Here is a 23,625-nt window from a genome sequence, read left to right as displayed (position 1 = left end):
AAAAGTTATAACCTCCAAAAGGAAACTTATTAAAAATTTTTTACATATTTTTGTTTATATCTTTTTTGTTGGTCACTTGACGATAAAAGGTAATAGAAATAAAATTGTAGAAAATTTAATTTGCTACATTTTATGTTTAATTAGATTTTCCGTAGGGTTGGTAATTTACGAGATATAGCGGGAAACCCCTTTGCACACAATTTTCAAGATGGCGGCCGGGGGACAAGGGTGGAGACCCCAAAAACTTGAACTTAAGCTTCTACTGATCCCCCTACACATTAAAGGAATAAAATTGACTCCTCTAACAAATACGGCTTAAAAAATGTAACATTTTAATGGAGTATTTATATTTTTTACGAATATTTTTTAAAGTTCCCATAATAACTTTTTTTTGATTTAGGTATATATTATATAATAAATAAAGCTTATTCTGTTTACTTTAAAATGGTGTATTATAAAAAATTCTAGGATTACTTTTGAATAACATATGTTTTTTCAAAATGTAATAAGTAATTGCAACGATTTTTGATTTTAGGATTATTTTTTAAATTCCTCATTATAATTTTTTTATGTGATTGTGTGTTATGACTGAATCTTATTTTTATAGGTAATATTTGGATCCACTTGACTCGGCCAGGCAAACTTCAAAATATGAATTAATTCCAATATTAACTGTCAAAGTTCCTGCACCACAAGCTTTGCTTGAAAAAATAGCATGTAAATGTACCAAAGGATGTACAAAAAACTGCGGTTGTAGGAAGATAGGAATTAGTTGTTCAATATTCTGCAAAAGGTTCATGTGCATGGGTACTAATTGTGGGAACTCTAAGATAACTGAGGTGTCAGAGGAAGATATTGAAGCTAATGCTAACGAAGAGGTGGACTTTGATTTTGAAAATTTTTTAATTGTCAACTTTAAATAATTTTAACTAAGGTGATGTTTTTTAAGACTAATTTTTATGTAATTTTTGTAAAAGAAATAATTTTAAATAATACAGGTAAAAAAATATCAAAAAATCACTCGGTTTCCATTACATATTTAAATATAGATGATACACCATTTTAAAGAACAGAAAGTAAGCCCTCTTTATTGAGCAATATAAATATAGTATATTATGCATCAGGGTGTCCCGAAAAGAATGGTCATAAATTATACCACACATTCTGGGGTCAAAAATAGTTCGATTGAACCTAACTTACCTTAGTACAAATATGCTCACAAAAAAAGTTACAGCCCTTTGAAGTTACAAAATGAAAATCGATTTTTTTCAATATATCGAAAACTATTAGAGATTTTTTATTGAAAATGGATATGTATAATTTTTATATCAGGAACATCTTAAAACAAAATTATAGTGAAATGTGTCCACCCCATAAAAAATTTATGGGGATTTTGTTCCCTTAAACCCCCCCAAACTTTTGTGTACGTTCCAATTAATTCATTATTGTGGTACCATTAGTTAAACACAACGTTTTTAAAACTTTTTCGCCTCTTAGTATTTTTTCGATAAGCCAGTTTTTATTGAGATGCGGCTTCTTTTTCAATATATTTACGTAAAAATTTTATGGGGGTTTTGTTCCTTTAAACCCCCCTAATGTTTGTGTACGTTCCAATTAAACTATTATTGTGGTACCATTAGTTAAACACAGTGTTTTTAAAACTTTTGTCTCTTAGTCTTTTGTTCATAAGTCACCTTTTATCGAGATGTAGCTTCTTTTTCAAAATATACCTAAAAATGTAAATTATAAATAAATTTTCAGATTATTAACAGGTCTCTATAACCGTACTTAACCATATACAAATATGTGGTGGATTCGACAAATATTCAAAATATCTCGATAAACACTGGCTTATCGAAAAAGTACTAAGAGGGAAAAAAGTTTTAAAAATAATGTGTTTAACTAATAGTGCCATAATAATAATTTAATTGGAACGTACACAAAAGTTTGGGGGGGTTTAAGGGAACAAAACCCCCATAAAATTTGTATGGGGTGCACAAATTTTACTTAATTTTTTTTGTAAGATATTGCTGTCGTAAAAATGCCACATGTCAATTTTCAATAAAAAATCTCTGAGAGTTTTCGATATATAAAAAAAAATCGATTTTCATTTTGTAACTTCAAAGGGCTGTAACTTTTTTTGTGTGCACTATTGTATATAGGTAAGTGAGGTTCAATCAACCTATTTTTGACCCCAGAATCTGTGGTATAATTTATGACCAATCTTTTCGGGACACCCTGTATAATATACAATATATAATATAATATTATATTATATATACTATATAATATAATATTATATAATATATAATATATTATATAATAATATTATTTTATTTTTATATTATATTATAAAAAATCGTTAAAAGTATAAAACCTTGAAAAACCATAATCTCTTCAAAACAAGTCGTACAACGTTATGCAGTAGACCATTTTAAAGGTAATTGATTTCTATTGCTATTACGTGTACCATTGCATATACCTAAAGTTACGTAGAAAAAAGTTACAGAACAATATTTGCGAAATAACAAGGAAAATTGCCCAAAATTGCTGTGAGTGGCGAACTTTGAAAAATCATATTTCGAAAACTATAAATCCTAATTATCTCTACTAAACAACATTTTAAAGAAGAAATATGTAGATTTATTTTATGTAAAGCAATGTCTATACCTATATCCTCGTGGACAAAAGTTATGGGACAAAAAACAAAATTTCTTTCTTTTGGGTTTCTTTGTGCTCTTTCTTTTGAATATATTTTTGTAAAAAAAAGTATCTTTGACTTAAAAAAAAATATATTTAGATAGGAATTTAACCAGGAACAATTTTTATGTAGAAATGTTTGTACCAAAAGTGCACAGATCTTACCTTAATGTAACCTGTGCCCAGGTACTAATTCACCCATTTCTCAAAAACGCACCCCTTTAAATGGTAGCACTCCGCGGTTTTTTCATATAGAGATGTTCATTGACCATATGAAATAATAAAACCCCGTTAACGTTGTAGTTCCTTTTAGCTATTTTATTTTGAATATAATCAATAGCCTATTAGCAAGATTTATGTCGATACGATACTCATTATCTTAAATCAATACAATACTTTTATATTGTCGATACGCTTGCCTCGATATTATTGAAAATATCGATATCGATAAAAAAAAGCCACAGTTGTTTGATTATTTGTATTTGGTGGAATGGGTATTTAGATCATAATTATTATTACATAAAATTATAAGTGATCTGCAACCCAAGCATCAGCTGTTATAATATTTTACACTTGAGTGCACGAACTTGAAATTCTTGAGAGTGAGTAAATGTTATAATTCCACTGTTTATATCATGTGGCATTTGTAGCAATATTATGGAAGTAAGTGATGATGACTCAAAAATAATTTCTAACAAATACTGAATTGCGATTTATTCTGAATCTCCGGGGATTTCCCTATATTTTCAAAAGTAGTTTTTAAACAATACAGAGTTAGTAAGTATTTGTCGACTTTCAAAGAAGCTTTCAGCCATATTTAATCTTTATAAGATTATACATATAAGTTATAAGCAATATTCGTAATATCTTTAGAATAATGTCCATTTGCCAAGGATGCAAAAGTGGGCATAAAGGGCCTACACAGCTCAGCTTTTTATGTCGATATTTTATCGAGTATTGTATCGATATAGTATCGAAATCAATATCAATACGATATTTTTATAAGAAAGTATTGCCGATATCGATACTCGATACGATACTTCATTGGCATAACCAATACAATACTCAATACCTAAAAAGTATCGATATTGTATCGTATCGTGAAGCTTTAATTCAGAGAGAATCAAATATGCGCTCTCTGAGGAAACCCTAATAAGGGTAGAAACTAGTTAGAGTACTTGTGGCGCTCTCTGAACTAACTATAGTAAGACGGCTCTTGTTTCGGTTCACAACGAAATAATCATTTATTATTTAAAAAATTTAATTTGTGAATACTAACCCTTCATCTTCCCGAAACTTGTTGATGGCCAACTCCCCCAGTTCGTAGAATTTGATTTCTTCGGAAAATACGTCGAGCGGGACGTTGACCGGCCTTCGTAACCGGCCCCCGCTCTGGTAATAGTAAAGGATGGCGTCGAAGGAGGGGCGATTTCTGTCAAAGAAGTATTCATTTCGTAGAGGGTCGAAATAACGGATACGACGTGCTGGATCACCCAGTAGAGTATCGGGAAATTGGTTAAGCGTCCTCAGTTGTGTCTCGAACCGGAGGCCGCTGACCTAAAAAACAAATCAGATATTAAATCAAATTATCAATCACGTCAAAACTGATTAAACATGAATGAAATATTCAATTAAACACGAATGAAATCAGTAATTATGATATATTGGATCTCAAAGATGTTAGGAATAGCTTAACCTGTTGATATAAAGGAGAATCATGTGCAAATCAGCATGAACCTATTTAAAAAGCCTAAGTTTTCACTCTAATGGCATATAAAACAACATGCTATTCTACACCCCACCAGAATGAAAATAATGGGAAACTTCTCTGGTTACACCTCCGAGGCTTCTACAATTTGCAAGCCATACGGATGCTGAGACTAAGGAAGATGAGAGAATTCTACAATTTACAATTCACGTCCCATCTGCTCAGCGCGGTAAAGTTCCAACGAGAATGGTTCCCTTCATATTCCACACAGAGTAAATGTAAATCAAAAATGAATAACCATTTTCAATTTCGTTGCAAAACGAAAACACAGCCGAACCATATTCTAGTCCAATCAGAGAGTGCTGCAAGCACCCCTACCGGTTTCGAAACTTATTAGTCTCTCATCAGGAGGCACATATACTGCTCTCACTGATCCAACCAAAACAAACCCCAGCGTGCAGTCCCGGATTGCAGCGAACGAAATTAGCGGCAACTGCTAGCAAAAAGACTAAGTTTTCACTCTAATGGCATATAAAACAACATAATGCTATTCTACACCCCACCAGAATGAAAATAATGGGAACCTTCTCTGGTTACACCTCCGAGGCTTCTACAATTTGCAAGCCATACGGATACTGAGACTAAGGAAGATGGGGGAATTCTACAATTTACAATTCACTCCCATCTGCTCAGCGCGGTAAAGTTCCAACGAGAATGGTTCCCATCATACTCCACACAGAGTAAATGTAAATCAAAAATGAATAACAATTTTCAATTTCGTTGCAAAACGAAAACATAGCCGAACCATATTCTAGTCCAATCAGAGAGTGCTGCAAGCACCCCTACCGGTTTTGAAACTTATTAGTCTCTCATCAGGAGGCACATATGCTGCTCTCTCTGATCCAACCAAAACAAACCCCAGCGTAGAAACCAGAAACCGGTAGGGGTGCTTACAGCACTCTCTGATTGGACTAGAATATGGTTCGGCTGTGTTTTCGTTTTTCAACGAAATTGAAAATGGTTATTCATTTATGATCCTATTTTATTAAAAACGGTAAATATTATGGAGTTATTCCCAATTCTTGTTCATAAATATGTTACGGTAAACGTAGATAATCTGGTAATTGTATACAATTACCGGTAATTGTATACAATTACCAGTGTCAACGGTAAATGTAGGAAATATTCTTTAAAAACACTTTATTTCTTACTTTTACCGGTAATTGTATACATTTCCCAGAGGATCTTGGTAAAAGTAAGAAATTCAGATTATAATGATCATTATAACGATCTATTTGGATCTGTGTGAAACTTGCCAGAAAAAATCTAAAGTTGCCAAAAAAGGTTTAGTAGTTAAACCTATACTGTTAAAAAGAAATGAATAATAGATGTCAAAGAGATATGAAAGGCCAAGCATATAATTAATTAAAGTTCATTTTTGTGTACCAAGACCACTTAACAAATTTTTTACAGTTAAGGCCGTTGAAAGCACTCTGCTCCATGTGGAAACATTTGAAGATAGTGCACGGTAATCCAAGACAGTCAGTTAAAAGGATCTGGTTTTCGTGCGAATAAAGACATTGAACATATACTAAGTTCCTGGATGGAAAGCAACTAAACAAAGAGGTGTCAGAGGGTCTTCGATCTGTACAATTCTTTGATGCCTTCTGGCATCAAGTGCAGTCCGTATGAAATGTTTGGGGTTCCTGCCAAAATTGGTTTCAAAACTTCATCACTACCAGAAGACGATCTAGAAAATATTTCGACTGAAGAAGATTTGAAAGTAGAAAACCAAGAAGAAGAAACCCAGTCAGGTGCTGATTATGAAGAACGTGAAGAAGCAGAAGTGGATAAACCAAATGAGCTTCTAGTAGTACAAGACCAGAACCATAAAACCCTGAGAAACCATCAGTCAATGAAACTAATGTGATTCTAGAAAAACTATTTTCTAATCAAATTTAAGAGAGGCGAGATTCTGTTGCAATTGAACGGACATTTGGAAAGGAAGGTCTTGAAAAGCAAGCAAAGAAAATGCTTAAAACATCAAACTTGGAATGTCCTCCTGGCAACGGCGGTGATACGTTAAAATTAAGAGTGCCAGAGGTTGGCAGGGCACGAAGTGATTCTAGAAATGTGTGGCTGTTTTTGTGGGTGTTTAAAATGAATTATATGAATTTGGTAGTAAAGAAGGGCGACTGCAACAGTTGCATAGCAGAAATCAATTTACCATCTGCAAAGAATCATTCATTTTTCTAGACATGGTTCCAAAACTAAACATTTCGTTGAGCGAGTATGTTAGAAAAACGTCTTGGGCGGGTGGGCAAGGCTATCAGCGATGTGCTTGCAAAACTAAATTTAAAACAAATAAATGTAAAAAAATAAAAAGTTGTGTCATTCCAAGTTGCCACACAACAAGTAGTAAGTTAGTGTAGTAGTATTAATTCAGGCAAAAAAGCTCAATTCAGTTTAAGCGAAATGTCTGTTGTTTTTAATTCAGTTCACTAAAAATCACACTTCTTCAATGACTATTGGAATTTGTTGTTTTCATTTCATCATTTTTCTTACTTTTACAGCTGGTCCTTGGTAATTGTATACAATTACCGGTGATTGAATACAAATATCTGACATATACAGGCGCGTGTTTAGTATGGATACATAAAGATATCTGTGACAATTTTGTTAGTATGATATACTAACAAAATGTTGGTTATGTATATTAGATGGACCAGTCAATTAAAATTTTATATTTTTAAATGGAACCACCCATATAATTTACAGTCTTTTGTTACAGTGTTTTAATGCCGATGCAATATTGACCATTAATATGCAGAAATTAGGAAAATAATTTTCATTTTAAAATTAATATTGCTGTACAAACAGAAAACAGTTAAAGAAAAAAATTAAAGGTGGTGTTAACTCCTGTAAATTAACTGCAAAAGTGTCCAGTATTCTGAACCTGTTATGGTTCTATCACAAGAATAAGGACCAAAAATGAACAGCAATTTCGTTTTGCGATATTTGTTTTCACTGTTTCCACACTGTAACCACAGTTTCAAACTCACCATAATTTTGTAAAACAACTCTTTCCAAGTTGTCCCATAAATCCTCTATCAAATACCAATATCTTTCAAGTATTGCATTGTTACCGTAGCTATGTGGGCCCGAGCATTATCCTATATTAGGAGAAATTTTCACCTACAAAATGCCTATAAGATAATACATTTCTTCCAGACAATCCTGACTGTGATCTACGCAAAATGGGAGTACATCAATGGGAAATAGCTGCTCAGGACCGACAACAATGGAGCAAAATAGTAAACGCGCCCAAGACTCACATAGAGTTGTAGAGCCAAATGATCATGATGATAATGAATCCTGAATGTACGCATAAGCATTAGGGCCACCTGTCCCTACCATACCAGATTTTTATGCGCTTCTTCTTCTTACTCTTTATAAGCAACTCTGCTTGTTCATTGGCGGATTGATACCTCTATGGAAGGTTGTCACTCCATCTTTTGCGCGGTCGGCCGATACTTCTTCTACCGATTGGTGATTTATCTCTTGCTATTTTGACCACACGTGCCTCCCCCATTCTGATTATGTGGGCATCCCATTATTTTTTTCATTTAGTGTCCATTCGTTTATAAACTGTATGTTACATTGTCTTCTAATGTCTTCACTCCTCTTTAGATTTCTTAGCGTATTTCCTGTAATTCGTCTCAGTACTCTCATATCTGACGTTTCCAGTAATCTTTGCGTTGTGGATGTATCGGGTATTGTTTCTGACGCATATTTCACTATTGGTCTAACACTGAATGTATATGCATATGTCATTATCTCTATGTGCCTCCAAAGAAATGCCGCTCCACATCATTATACCTCCACCAATAAACTGTAATCTAGGAGTTAAGAAATATTGGCTATAGCTTTCTCGACGCCTTCTCCACCCTCTTTGGCGACTATTATGTAAATATCTCGTAAAGCGAGATTCGTCTTTAAACAGAACCTTTCTCCAATCTTCCATATCCCAGTTTGCATGTAACTAAACAATTCCAAGCGTTGTCTACGATGAGCTGCGTCAAACAAAGGACCTGTAGCAGGTACTAAGATGATACATTTTTTTTTCACTTAATGTTAGACGTACGGTGTAAGGTGAAACTATGGTACCACAAACATCTGTCAGTCTCCTAATCAAAGCTGTAACAGTAACTGTCAGCTCTCGAGGCACTTGAAGAAACCGATCTTGCACGGTGTTTGTTGACCATGGTCTTCCTTGTACGTGTCTTCTTTAGGAACCAATTTCTCGAAATCTTTTTAAAGCATCGTATATTACTGTTCTTCGCGAAAGGCGAAGCATATCTTCGATATATTAAATGGAACGCCCATCGTTATGAAGAGCAACAGTTTGTCTCTGTCCTCATTACAAATTACTCTTTGTTATTAAAAACAAAACTGTGTTGTTGTTCTTACCCGAAAAAGTAGCCGTCATATACCAAACAGGAACATAATCAATTTAGCAAGCATTATTTTAAGTATATACTCGATTAATCGAAGGCACCTTAACAAAAACTTTTTTCCAGTTACAGATAATAAGTTTTTAATCTGTTCAAAATGAGAAACGAACGAAAAATCACAACTTATATTATAATAAGTATAATTTAATTATGATACAGGGTGATTTAAGAAAACTAAAAGGAGCAAACTATGGAATTTCACGTGTCCAGTTACGTTTGCGGGTCAGTGTATTTTCGTTGAAAATGATATCTGCAATAATTTTATTTAGAGCTCCTAGATTACTAGAAGGAGAAAAATTTGTACAAGATAGCGTAACCCTCTATAGAAACCTCTTTCTTCCTGAGATACTCTTTCACGCAGATACTATTACTACCAACGATATCAAAAAAATTGAAATACTTCTATTAAAAAATGGTAGTTATACAATTTTATCTTATTACACTATTTCAAATTTAGGGTCTACAGTTCAACAGTGCCACAGCGTCAATAAAATCAAAGAAAGTATGGAAGGTAAAAATGAGTTCCTTAGGATCTCTTGACACACATCAAGCTTTTGACAAAATCTGGCGCCTAGGATTACTGTATCTTTACTAGAGTAAATTCCAAGTTAAAATCGGTGATTAAATATATGATTACCATAAAATAACTGCAAAAGTAGCACAGGGCAGCGCTTGGACCATCCCTTTATGTATTATTTACAGCTGATGTCCCTCCAACTGATAACACACTTATAACTACATTTACAAATAATGCTTCAATTTTGTCCTTAGATGCTGATCCAGTAAAAGCTACTGAAATACAATTAGAATTATCTCAACCTACTGGCACTAAAACTTATACACCACATCTAACCGTTATTTGATTTTTGAAATAAACATGGCACTGTTGAACAAATTATTCGTGCTGTAGAAAAGATCAGCAATTATCTAGAAGGCAAAATATACTGTAGTCCAGCCTTTCTTGATATAAGTAAGGCATTTGATAAACTATAGTATAAAGCCTTATTCTAAAAATTAAAGAAAGCTTAACATACCTCTTCGATGAAATGATCAAATCTTATCTGGGTACACGAAACTGGCCAATTATGTACTTCCTATTTAATGCCGATCTACCTTAAAGCATATGAACTCTAGATACAACATAATATGCTGATGACACTGTTATTATAGCGTTACATAACACATCACCAGGTCTGAAGCTGTCTCTAGAGGCTTACAAATCGCTCTAGATAAAATACAAGACTGATGACAAAAAAATTGGCGTCTGAAAGCAAATGCCAGTAAATATGTTCATGTAACGTTTACTATGAAACAAGATAACTACTGTCTACCAGTCACAATTATGTTTGTACATGAACTATTATACTTGTAAAGTAATGAGTTGCAAGTTATTCTTATATGACTTTTATTTTTGGATATCTAATGAGCCATATTTAGTGATTTTCTAAGAAAGGCATTGAGAATGTCATAGTATTTTTTGGCTTGGTTCATTGGTTATATTATAGCTCTGTCATAGTAATATAATATATTTGCCATAATGGTATATTATTAGATTTAATTCTATTTAATTCTTACAGAAATATATCGCATATTTGGCCTTGGAAACAATTGTGATCACGTAACTGACGTTCTACAATGTTAGTTATGTTTGTTAACGTCACATTGAACAGTTTCTATCATTTGTATTGGACTCTTATTTTAAGTAATGTGACTTAAAATTAGCGTTTATTGTTAACAATCCGTCCAAATATAGTGCCATAGTGCTCAGAAGGTGGGAAATCATTGGTAAATAATACGAATGCAAGTAAGGTATCGAAACACATATTTTACGTCTCCACCAGTCAACGAATATTGTCAAAAATTTAAGAGTGGAAGACAGGAGATGAATGATAAGCCCCGACCAGGTGCATTGAGTAATGCATCGACAGACAAATGTAGCATGTGTGGAAGCCTTGATTACAGAAAATGATCGAATTTAATTCATGAAATTTCAGAAAATATTAGAGTGAGTATAGGATTTGTCCATAGATGCGTTGGTGAGCGCCGAGCGGCGATCACCAACGTATCCACTATGTGGAGCTGCTACACCGAGCGCGGATCACCCTTGTATGGACACGTACCTTATTGCTAATTATTTGTAGATATATTTAACAGAAATACAAAACTGAAAATATACAGAGTTGCAATCAAACCAGTAGTTACGTACGCAGCTAAGACAATGTGTCTCGCCGAAAAAGATGAAGAAAAATTGAGAATATTCGAAAGGAAAATGCTCTGATGGATTATGGGCCCGATAAAAATGGACAACGGAGAAATGAGAAGAAGAATGGACCATAAACTTAGAGACATAATGAAGGGAGAAGATGTTGTTAGATTTATTAAAGCGTAGATGCTGAGATGGCTGGGACACATAGAGAGAAGGAAAAACGTCCTTCTGATTAAGAAGATCACCAGATGAAAACCAGAAACTGAAAGACCAAGGGGAAGACCCAGAGAGAGATGGGAGGACCAGGTCATGAGAGATATCAAAATTCTGTAAGTCAGAAACTAGACCAGAACCAGAGGGAACTCTGCACATATCGAAATGAGTGGAAGAAACTTGCAACGAAAGCCAAGTCAAACATTACATCCGAAATTCAAAGCCCTGATGATGATGATTTAACAATAATTTTTTCCTGAGCCAAAGATGTGTTTCAATTGAACAATCCTCGTATTTACCGAGTAGTAAATCTTAAATAGTCATTACATATCTAAATCCAATAGTATTAACTTTTAGTTTACATTGTATAACATATTTTAGTTTTACTTTCTAGTATGCTGCTATTATTCAGACCATTGTTCCCATGTATATACTATAATGGACATTTTCCGATTTTCCGGATTCAAAATAAAACATCGAAAAACAGATAAAAGGAAAACCCATCGGGAACAACGTGCAGAACATCGCGCACATATGTGGGAGCGCATGCGCCCCTAATTCATGCAGCAAATTTATAAAATAGGTGTTTACAAGGGAAGCACAACGGCAACGGTGGACTGCATCGGTAGCGGCAAACGAGAAAGACAACCTCTGGGTCTGGCTCTTATAGATCGATCTTTCCTGGTGAGGAAATGCTTATTTCATCACTGGAAACAGGAAGTGCTCAACGTCTATCGTTCGGCTATATTTTCCGTAGTTTTAAATTTAACTAAATATGCATTCGAACAGTAGACCCAATAATTTTTTGTTTATCCAATAAATATCAAAATAAATGTCAAAAGCTTCTTTTTATATTTCTTATAGTACAGATTATAGTAGAGGAGACACGGCTGCTAAATTTACAGTTACTAAAACGTCATGGGGACCTATTAAGTTGTGAAGATTAGGTCCTAAAACCAAATAAAGTTAACCCCTTACTGTATGATTTTTTTATTTTTTATAAAAATAATCTATGATTACAAACTTGAATTCATGATTTCGGTAAAAATATAAAAAAAAATTCTACTTGGTTAGTTTTTTATATCTTTTTATTGTTTTTTTTTGTGTCTCATATATGGCACACTATGCATTAAAACAAGATTCAACAAGTAAAATTAATAAAAAAATGACATTTATTACTTTCTAATTATAATAATTATTCAGTTTGAAAGTTGTAAAAACAAATTCTATCTTCGTTTAAGCAAAGAAAATCATTACACTTCTTGTATTTTATGAAGCATCAAAGAAGCTTTTTGAACCATCAAAAAGAATACCTAGTTCAGAAAGAATATTGTGCCATATATGGCCATGAGAGTTTTGCCGACATTGCATATTGTCGCATATATGGAACAAATACATTTTTCATCAAAAAATACCAAAATATAAAGAAATACGTGAAAATACTTAGAGCAATTCTTTCTTGGAGGTCTATCCTTGATGTGGCTATTTTTTTTTGTACAAAAATATTCAGTAGAGACTTCAATGATTGAAGATCCAATTATAACACTTCTTATGATGAACAGCTGTCACACTCCGGCAGTTTGCAAATTTTTATAAAATTTCGCTTTGCTGCATTGAGATGGCGCTATATTACCGCTTATACAAAATATATACCGTGTGCACCTAAACATTCCGTATATGTATTTGGAACCTAGGAGTTTTCTATTGGTTCTTAGCAGCACCCATTCATATTTTAACCAATAGGCGGCGAGGTTCCAAAAGCATATACGGAATGTTATTCGGTGCCAAATTCAAATACGGAATGTTAAATATTCGTACACCGAAAAACATAAGTTTTTATTAGAGTCTGTTAAAAGGAGATTAATTTTAAAATACTTGTTACTGTATTATTAGATAAAAATAAAACAATTATAGTATTTGGAATGTTATTTGGTGCGAAATTCATAGGTATACGGTATGTTAATTATTCGTAGAACAAAAAGACGATTTTTATTAAATCCAGTTAAAATGAGACTGGTTTTTAATAGTAAATTATGCAATGAGCATTTAATGATGGTCATTATGAAGCGAGTATAAGGGATAGTAGCGGCGAGTTTCGTATAGAGTACGAGCTTCATAATGATAATTAAATGCAAGTTGCATTTCGCAAAATATTCGTTTTTTTTGTGAAACTTGTACACTGGTGTACATGTACTTAACTGACCTTATCTTAATCTGGAGATTTCGAGTTTTTATAAGGGTAGTTTTTTTCTCGGACCCCCCTTAACGAACTCCTCTGTATTAAGATTATAAAGCGTGTTTGGTAAAGAATGGGCTTATATTCCTGAGGTAAAAATAGGTCGATTTAATCTAACTTACCTTAGTACGAAAGTTGATATTAACCGAAATACATACAACGAAAAACAAAGAGGTTTTCGATATTGTATTGCAAACTCTTCAGTACAGTGGAACCTCGATAACTCGGATTAATCGGGACCGCGGCCGATCCGGGTTATCGAAAATCCGAATTAGCCGGGGAATATGGGAAAAAATTAATAAAATACCGTTAGAATTGAAATAACATGAAATATATATATAAATATGCACAGTACCTACACATCTAAATTACTAAAAACACGCAAACACAAACCTAAGCAAACGGAAGCGAACAATACAATACTGTATTCATACAGTCACAATCGGAACGATGTTTTGTTATTATGTATTAAGAACAGTGAAAACTAAGACCATTGATTAAAAAAGAATTTTTTAAATAGTCTTTCTTAAACAATGCTAACACAGTTTGAAATAAAAAATAAAGGCATACTACAGACAGGTGCCTGTTGTTTCTGCCGGCTTGTGTCATAAGTCATTTTTACTATCGTATAGTTCAAATTACACAAATACACATTATCTCTCAAATATCATATTACATACATACATTTTTATTGTTGAAATGCTTATCTGATAACTAACTATTTTGATTGGAAATAAGCCACAATTAAATTGAAAAAATAATTTTATTAACATTTCGACGCCCAGAACGGGTGTCACTGTCAAAATACAAAACATGTACTGAAAATCAAAATGTTTATCTGATGAAAATCGGTCCGGGTTAACCGGACTTCCGGGTTATCGGGGGCCGACTTATCGGGGTTCCACTGTATTTCATCAATCAATGTTTAAAGAATATCTACCTACCTTGACAACATTAAAATTTTTAGTTAAATGTCCGATTTAGGGTTAAAAATGGGCGATTTCGCAATTTTCAAAGTTTTTAATCGCTTATACAGGGTGTCCCGAAAAGATTGGTCATAAATTATACCACACATTATGGGGTCAAAAATAGTTCGATTGAACTTAACTTACCTTAGTACAAATGTGCTCATAAAAAAAGTTACAGCCCTTTGAATTTACAAAATGAAAATCGATTTTTTTCAATATATCGAAAACTATTAGAGATTTTTTATTGAAAATGGATACGTATCATTCTTATGGCAGGAACATCTTAAAACAAAATTACAGTGAAATTTGTCCAACCCATAACAAATCTATGGGGGTTTTGTTCTTTTAAACCCCCCCAAACTTTTGTGTACGTTCCAATTAATTCATTATTGTAGTACCATTAGTTAATCACAACGTTTTTAAAACTTTTTTGCCTCTTAGCATTTTTTCGATAAGCCAGTTTTTATCGAGATACGGCTTATTTTTTAATATATTTACATAAAAATTTTATGGGGGTTTTAAACCCCCCAAATGTTTGTGTACGTTCCAATTAAACTATTATTTTGGTACCATTAGTTAAACACAGTGTTTTTAAAACTTTTTTGCCTCTTAGTCTTTTTTTGATAAGTTACCTTTTATCGAGATGTGGCTTCTGTTTCAAAATATACCTAAAAATGTAAATTATAAATAAATTTTCAGATTATTAACAGGTCTCTATAATCGTACTTAACCATATACAGATATGTGGTGGATTCGACAAATATTCAAAATATCTCGATAAACAGTGGCTTATCGAAAAAATACTAAGAGGCAAAAAAGTTTTAAAAACATTGTGTTTCACTAATGGTGCAACAATAATAATTTAATTGGAACGTACACAAAAGTTTGGGTGGGTTTAAGGGAACAAAACTCCCATAAAATTTTTATGGGGTGGACAAATTTCACTTTAATTTTTATTTAAGATGTTGCTGCCATAAGAATACCACATGTCCATTTTCAATAAAAAATCTCTAAGAGTTTTTGATATATGAAAAAAAAATCGATTTTCATTTTGTAACTTCAAAGGGCTCTAACTTTTTTTGTGTGCACTAGTGTATATAGGTAAGTGAGGTTCAATCAACCTATTTTTGACCCCAGAATCTGTGGTATAATTTATGACCAATCTTTTAGGGACACCCTGTATAACAAAAACTATTAACATAAAAAAAAATCACCAAAGACCTTTTCTGTTTCGAATGAATCAAAAAACCTAAAAAAATTTTGTTCGATGCAAAAAAAATAATTTTAGGAAAAACCCATAATCTTTCCCCTCGCCTGGCAAGGTCTTATGCTCTTCAAAATTGCCTGTCATTGTACACATTTCTTCTGAATGACTTACTCAAACACATACTTAAATTTAAACTTTACAGGAGAAAGTTTATTTTACCCCCTAAATTTGCACTTTTCGATCATATGGTAGATTCTGCCAGGTCATGGTTTTTAGCCTTGGTTTGCTATGAATTGTCACTAGACAAATTTCTCGCCTTACAGGGCGACCGTTAGTCTGAGGGTTCACTAGCTCTTAGACTTAGTAGAGAGTATGTGGATACTGTCGCAAATAATATATACAAAAATGCAAGAGGTGTCGTTAAAGAAGGAAACTTTATATCCGAATCATTCGAGTCTACGTTTAAAGCCGAAAGAGGAGAGTCACTGTTATCATACTCTCCCGAAGAGTAGGAAAAATAGAAGAGAAAACGCTCGAAAAGTAAAACTCCAGTAGAAAACAAACTAGAAAATCAAGATAAGCCAGAAGATTCAAAATACGACAAGAAACATATATTATCCAATACAAATATCAAAAAGAACAAAAAGTGTCACAAGATGTGGCTGTTACCTGTAACTGTTACTTATAACTGTTACTTGTAACTGTTACTATTAACGGTTACTAACAATAAAAGGAGGTTATCGCTGACATCTTGGCGAGTTTACTGGGTGAACGTCTGGAGGGCTTTGTGGGTATGGTTTGGAGGCAGCTTTCTGCTTCTAAACGTCCCTCGGAGGCGTCCATAGATAGGTCGCGTTGGTTGTTGGCACCTAACGAGCGCTAAATCTCATCCTGCGAGGAAATTTTCCAAGACTACATCAATCATTACATTTCTCAGTTAGGTAGTATGTCAACCAGCTATGAAGATGACACAGGAATTTCTAAAATTGAGAGTCTTCTACAAGAAGCCTCATCCCTAGCAATTCCAATAACTCGCTATAATCCATATACTCCAGCACTACCTACCAGAATAATCGTTAACATCAAAACAAAGAGACGACTTATCAGAGAATATAAAAGATTCCGAGGCCCCTTCATCAAAACAGAATATAACCGACTCTCAGCGTCCATTAGGTTTGAGGTTAACAGGCTGAAACAAGCTCAGTGGATGCGTGTTACCTCTCAACTGGACTACAGAGACAAAAGTAAATTCTGGAACAAGTTCAAAATCCTAACAGAACAAAAATCAAAACCACATTCACATCTCATAGTCAACAACATCATTCTTAATAATCCACTACATAAGGCTGAAGCTTTCAAAAGCTCTCTCCAAGCAATCTTTGTCTCACCAAATAACCCTAATTTCAACGAGCGACATAGACGTATTGTCGAAGTGAGAGTGGAAGAAATACTCCGCACTCCCCTCCAACACAGGGCAGCCTATCCTCATCTGATGGTAGCTAATGTGGAGAAGGAAACCGTCAGGCAGATGTGTAGCTTTGGTAAAAACGCATCTTCTGGCCTAGTTGGTATCCATAGAAGGTGCCTCAAAAAACTTTATGAGAGTACTATTCCGCAGATTAAAAACAATCAATGCATGCCTTAAGTTGAGCTACTTTCCAACTTCATGGAAGGTAGCCAATACAGTTATGATTCCTATGCCTAGGAAACCCCCCAGCAGCACAGAATCCTACAGATCAACATCCCTTCTTAACACACCAGGTAAAGCCTACGTTATGTTCTTTTTATCATCCGTAACTTCACGCCTGTGCTCTTAAATAGACAAATCTTTGATCTTTAATAACTCAGAAAGTATTGATTTATTTTAATAACATGATATAACAAATTTTACTTAAAATTTGTCCCTCTATCGATTTGTGGGGTTATTTTTAATAAAATAGTTTTCACCCCCGAGAAGGGGTGGTATCCACCCCCAGGGTAAAAGTGCAAGTTGGCACCAAATCAATTTTATTTCTTGAGGTATGCTCTTTTTTTTTTTTTCCCTGGAAGCCGTCTGTTGTGAACCGGTTGTACTGCAGCCACTTGGCTTATTGTACATCTTCCATTGTTTATGAAACCCATTCCAGAATTCTGGAACCCTGTACCAGCTTGTACAGGTCTAGTGGGTGGGTGCCATATAACTTTGGAGTCATTTCGATGTCTCCGAAAAGTGTTTGCCGCCTCCGATCCAATGCCTCACATGCAAAATATGGTTGACTGTTTCAGGTTCTCTGTTACAGAGTCTGCAGCTCAAGTCTCCATGAAACAGCCCCATTGTATGCAGGTGACCCTTAACTGGCGCATGTCCAGTGAGGAAACCTGTTATGACTCTGAGCTGATTCCTGCTTGTTTTCAGCAGTAACTCAGCTCTACTAGCACATGTCCGTCCGATATACATCTTGCCATGTGTTTGACCGGGTACACTCTCCCAGTGTGAGTTGTGTTGGCTTCGGATCCAGGCTTTTTTTCGTTCGCGGACGGTGCTTTTTGGCACTCCCACGGCCGGCTCTGGACCCAGGTATTTTGTAGCTGATGCTCTCTTGGCAAGTGCATCAGCTCTTTCATTGCCGTATATGCCCCGATGACCTGGAACCCATACCAGTATAACACTGTTATGTTGTGCCAGTCTATTAAGTTCTTGTCGACATTCCCACACCAGCCTAGAGTTCACCTTAGGGCTTATAAGAGCCCCAATGGCTGCTTGGCTATCTGTGCATATGTTAACCCGCTGCAGTTCGAATGCCCTCAGGTTGTTTTCTCTTGCACACTGCAAGATTGCAAAAATCTCTGTCTGAAATACGGAGGTACATTCTCCCAGTGGAATAGAAATGTTGAAATTTCCACCACTATAGAATATTCCTGCGCCCGAACCGTCTGCAGTTTTAGACCCGTCCGTATACCAGGTGCAACCCTGCAGTCTGGGTCGAGAGTTTCCTCTGTCCCATTCGTCTCGTGGGCAAATGTCCACTTGAAAAGGTACTTCAGGCATATATCTTGATGTCATATGGTCAGAAATCATCATCCATTCAGCATCATTAATTTCATTCGTTATTTTACTATGTCCTGATTTAACTGGTACGTTGCTCAGGTTTTCTCGCAGTCTATAATAGCCCATTCTCGCCTCATCTCTTATTGTTATATGTAAAGGAGGGAGATCCAGTAGTGCCTCCATAGCTGCCGTAGGTGTGCCCCTCATAGCCCCCGTGATCCCGAGACAAGCAAGTCTTTGCACCTTGCTTAATTTGATGATGGCACTTTTTTGCTGCACTTTTGGCCACCATACCACTGATGCATATGTAATTGTGGGTTTTACCACCATGTTATAAGTCCAATATACCATGTCTGGTCTCAAACCCCACATTTTTCCATGAGTACGTCTGGCTACCATTAACGTAGATACCGCTCTCTTCGTTATTCTTTCTATCTGCTGATTCCAAGTAAGTTTTGAGTCTAATATTATCCCGAGATACTTTACTTCACTCACCAGATTTAAATGTATACCATTTAGACTTAGAGGACCCAATTCCTCTGCATTCCTTCTTTTAGTAAATTTCATGATTTTGGACTTTAGAGGACTGATGTTAAGCCCTACATTTGAAGTCCATTCTGTAACTACTGTCAGAGCCTGTTGCATTCGATCTCTGACTGTACCATTAAATTTTCCGTGGGCTAAGATGACTAGGTCATCCGCATAGCCCAGGACGTGATGCCTATCGTTGTCGAGTCTAGCTATCAGGCCATCCATGACCAGATTCCACAATAGAGGAGATAAGACTCCCCCCTGTGGGCAGCCTCTGGCTACCTGAGCTGACACTGTATCCCCTAGCAACGTAGCATATATCACACGGCTTCTCAGCATGCAGTCTATCCATCTACAGCTTGGTTCGTCTATTCCTTTTAGACGGATCGCCCTTGTGATCGCTTCGTAAGAGGTGTTGTCAAATGCTCCCTCAATATCGAGAAATGCACCCAACATCACCTCTTGGTTTTCTAGAACGTACTCCACTCTCTGTACAAGATGGTGCAGTGCCGTTTCTGTGGAGACTCCCGCTCGATATGCATATTGTCCCCGATGTATCGGACTTTCAACCAATACACCATCCCTGATATGCCTATCGAGCAGTTTTTCTAAGGTCTTCAGTACGAATGACATCAGACTTAATGGCCGCAGAGACTTGGCCCTTTCCTGTCCGATTTTGCCAGCTTTGGGTATAAAAGCCACCCTTATCAGCCTCCATGCTTTTGGTATGTACCCCAGCCCTAAACTAGCCTGCAGTATCTTACACAATTTTTTAAAAAGAAGGTCGTTTCCCTTCTGTAGAAGTATTGGATAAATCCCGTCCGGACCCGGTGATTTATATGGCTCGAATGAGTTTATTGCCCATTTGATTTTGTCCTGGTTTATAACTTCTTTTGCCACATGCCAGTTTTCCCTAGAACCATAATTCATGATATCCAGTCCGGTTTGCCATGTGTCTAGTGGTATCAGTTTTGTCTCAGACTCAGGAAAGTGCACCCTGAAAAGCTCTTTCAGGGTGTCTTCACCATTCTGAGTGTATTCACCTGACTCTTTTTGGAGCGAGGGAATACTTATCTGAGGGTCCTTTGAGAGAACTTTATGGAGCCTTGCCATTTCTGAAGTCCCTTCTATCTCTTCACAATGCCTTCTCCACGATTCTCTTTTTGCCCTTCTCAGTTCCTTATTGTAGTCAGTCAGAGCTTTGCGATAATCGCCCCACTCGCCTGACCTTTTGGCGAAATTAAATTTTCGTCTAACCTCTGTCCTTTGATTTGCAAGATTATGATTCCACCAGGGAACTTTCCTGTTGGAATTCCTGACTATCTCCGGACAGTTGTCTTCGAACGCTGACGTGACAATCTCTTGAAATTGTTCGGCAGCCATGTCTAGGTCCAATGTATGCCTTATCTTCCCGTTAATCCTGCCTAAGCTATATTCTATGTCTGCTTGATATGCTTCCCAGTTTGTTTTACGAGGATTACGATAAGTTTCCTTGATAAGCTCATTGCCTGTCATTTCAAAACAAATGTGTCGATGGTCTGAAAAGGACACCTCATCTGACACATGCCAGTTTTTCACAGTTCTAGCCACGTTAGTCGTGGCAACTGTTATATCAATCACCTCCTTCCGTCGTGAAGTCACGAAGGTTGGTTTGTTTCCTACGTTTAATATGTCTAAATTATGTTGCATTATAAACTGTAGTACTGACTCACCTCTTGCATTGGTGTTTGTACTGCCCCAAGTCAGATGGTGCGCATTCGCATCACAGCCAATGATCAATTGCAATCCATTTTTCCTGCAATCTCTCACTAGCTGCTCCAATTCCCTTGATGGTGGTTGTTCGGGATCATCATATGGGAGGTATGCTGATCCGAAAACTATCTGCTTCACCCCTCCTCCATCTATGATCTTCATCTTTACCGTGGTTAAATCCCTGGAACAGTGATTTATCAACGGCAGTGTTTTGATGTTTCGTTTGACTATTATGCAAGTTCTCGGGACATCGGCAGATCGGCTATATATAAGCTCTCCACCAATACCCGATAGACCTCTTATTTTGCCCTTGTAAACCCAGGGTTCTTGTATCAAGGCTACATCAAACCTTCTCATGGCGACAGTAAGTTCTGCCGAAGCTGACTTACTATGCTGGAGATTCGCTTGCAGGATTCTGATTGGAGCCATCAATGCCTCTGATGGTTTTGAAGGATATCTTTTCAAGTCTGTAATACGCCTTGAAATTTGCAGCCTTCAATGTTTTATAGGAGACCTCGTCGATCGTGTATACGAGGATTTGCATGTCCTCTCCGACCTTCCGATTTTTCAACAACCAGTCTTCCGTCTTAAGGTCTTTATTTTGCCTCTCTAAACGGGTTCTGACTGTTGATTCTTCAGCCTCTTTCTCGGGGATGCGGGCGAGGACCATAGGGCGTTTTGGCATGTGGCTGGGATCGACCACATTTAAGTCGACTCCTTCCCACAGGCCCTCCATAGTCCTTACCACCTCAGTGGTCCATTTTTTGGTATGTTCGTTAGCACAGTTTACCAACAGAGTACCTGCGCTAAACGATGTTTTATGGAACTGTAGCAGTTGATTTTGACTTCCAACAGGAGCCTCATCCACTGCTAGCTTTAGTTTGTTGATGATCAGGTCTGCGTGAGCCTGATCTAGTTGAGTATCCGGATGGTGCCTGTGTGCCACCGCTATCCTGAATACTTTTGTGACATTGCTGTATGACCTAGTCTGCTCATGAGAGCTCCTTGGTCTCTTAGCAACCCTTTGTTGCGGGGGGGTAATGGTATTCTCCCGCGGTCTCTTTTTACCCTCGGGTTTTACCAGTACTCCCGTTTTGTTTTTATGGGGATTTGCTGTGGTCCATGTTCCAGCAGCCATTTTTGCCTTTTTCGTCATCTTTCTTTTTTGAGCTCCAGAAAGGCGTTTTTTGCTACTTTGTGCAGAGTCTGTTCCGCTTGGAACAACTTCTGGCTCAGTATTTGGGACAGATACAGAATCCACGACTGAAGTCACCTCTGTGTCCGTTCCCGTTTTTGTGTTTGTTTTTTCAATCTCGTTCTCCATATTTGTTCCCACGAGTTGGGACGAATTGCTGTCAGGCACGGCAGTGCGCCCTTACCGTGCTAAGGCTATAATCCCCCAGAGTTCGCCATCTCTCTAGGGCATCGCTTTAGATACACTTTACTCCCTGTACCATGCATCCCGTCGGCACGATGGTGTTACACTTTAGGATTGGGAGGATGGAGCATTTGGCGTTACCCAGGGTGCACCACGTGGAGGCGATCCATCGCTACACCCCTGCTCTAACTAGTCACCAATTTTTATGCAAATTGATGGAGGTTTAACAAAATAGGAGGTGAAAACATTTAATGACTACACGAACTTTCCCCTTTCATCCCTTATTGCTACTTCCTATATCCACTGAGGTGTCAGCCTGAAAGGGGTCATAATTATCAATATACAATAGACACATTTCACATGCCAATCTCCATATTACTTTTGACGATGATTTCTCGGCTCTAGCTCTCCGTCTATATTGTATACATAACTTTATAGACGGAGAGCTAGAGCCGAAAAATCATCGTCATAAGTAATATGGAGTTTTTCCTGTGAAATGTGTCCATTGTATATTGACAATTATAACCCCTTTCAGGCTGACACCTCAGTGGATACAGGAAGTAGGAATAAGGGATGAAAGGGGAAAGTTAGTGCAATCATTAAAGGTTTTCACCTCCTAATTTGTTAAACCTCCATCGATTTGCATGAAAATTGGTGACTGGTTAGAGCACCAACTTGCACTTTTACCCTGGTGGTGAATACCACCCCTTCCCGCGGGTGAAACAATTTTAATAACAATGACCCAAATCGACAGAGGGACAAATTTTAAATAAAATTTGTTATATCATGTTATTAAAATAAATCAATACTTTTTGAGTTATTAAAGATCAAAGATTTGTCTATTTAAGAGCATATGCGTGAAGTTAAGGATGATAAAAAGAACATATGAATTAATTGTATGTTAGTAAAATATTATTTTTATATTATTTCGATGTTTAATTGAATTTTTTCTATCAATATAAAAGAAATATGTCCAGAAACTGGGAGTGTCCAATAATGGGTATATTTGACATATTCGAATACAATTTTGCTAAATTTATAATATCGAAATAATATAAAAATAATATTTTAGTAACATACAATTAATTAATATGTTCTTTTTATCATCCGTAGCTTCACGCATGTGCTCTTAAACAGACAAATATTTGATCTTTAATAACTCAAAAAGTATTCATTTATTTTAA

The 23,625-nt window shown here is 36.0% G+C and overlaps 1 protein-coding gene across 4 annotated transcripts in view; it reads right to left on the bottom strand.

Annotated features, from left to right (window-relative positions):
* The window catches only part of LOC114333205 (potassium voltage-gated channel protein Shaker), a 935,813-nt gene that overhangs the window by 292,681 nt on the left and 619,507 nt on the right, over positions 1–23,625 (bottom strand). For all 4 annotated transcript variants that reach the window (XR_007697398.1, XM_028283068.2, XM_028283062.2 and 1 more), the window contains exon 3: positions 3,980–4,257. Coding sequence is in view for 3 of the 4 variants with exons in the window: in XM_028283068.2 (XP_028138869.1) it covers positions 3,980–4,257 (278 nt within the window). In the remaining variant the exon portion in view is untranslated. The remainder of the gene's footprint in view (positions 1–3,979; positions 4,258–23,625) is intronic.

The sequence above is a fragment of the Diabrotica virgifera genome, chromosome 1 (assembly GCF_917563875.1).
Source record: "Diabrotica virgifera virgifera chromosome 1, PGI_DIABVI_V3a".
Classification (NCBI taxonomy): Eukaryota; Metazoa; Arthropoda; class Insecta; order Coleoptera; family Chrysomelidae; genus Diabrotica; species Diabrotica virgifera.
Note: the sequence above shows the minus strand (reverse complement) of the source record. Positions and strands in the feature narration are given on the sequence as shown.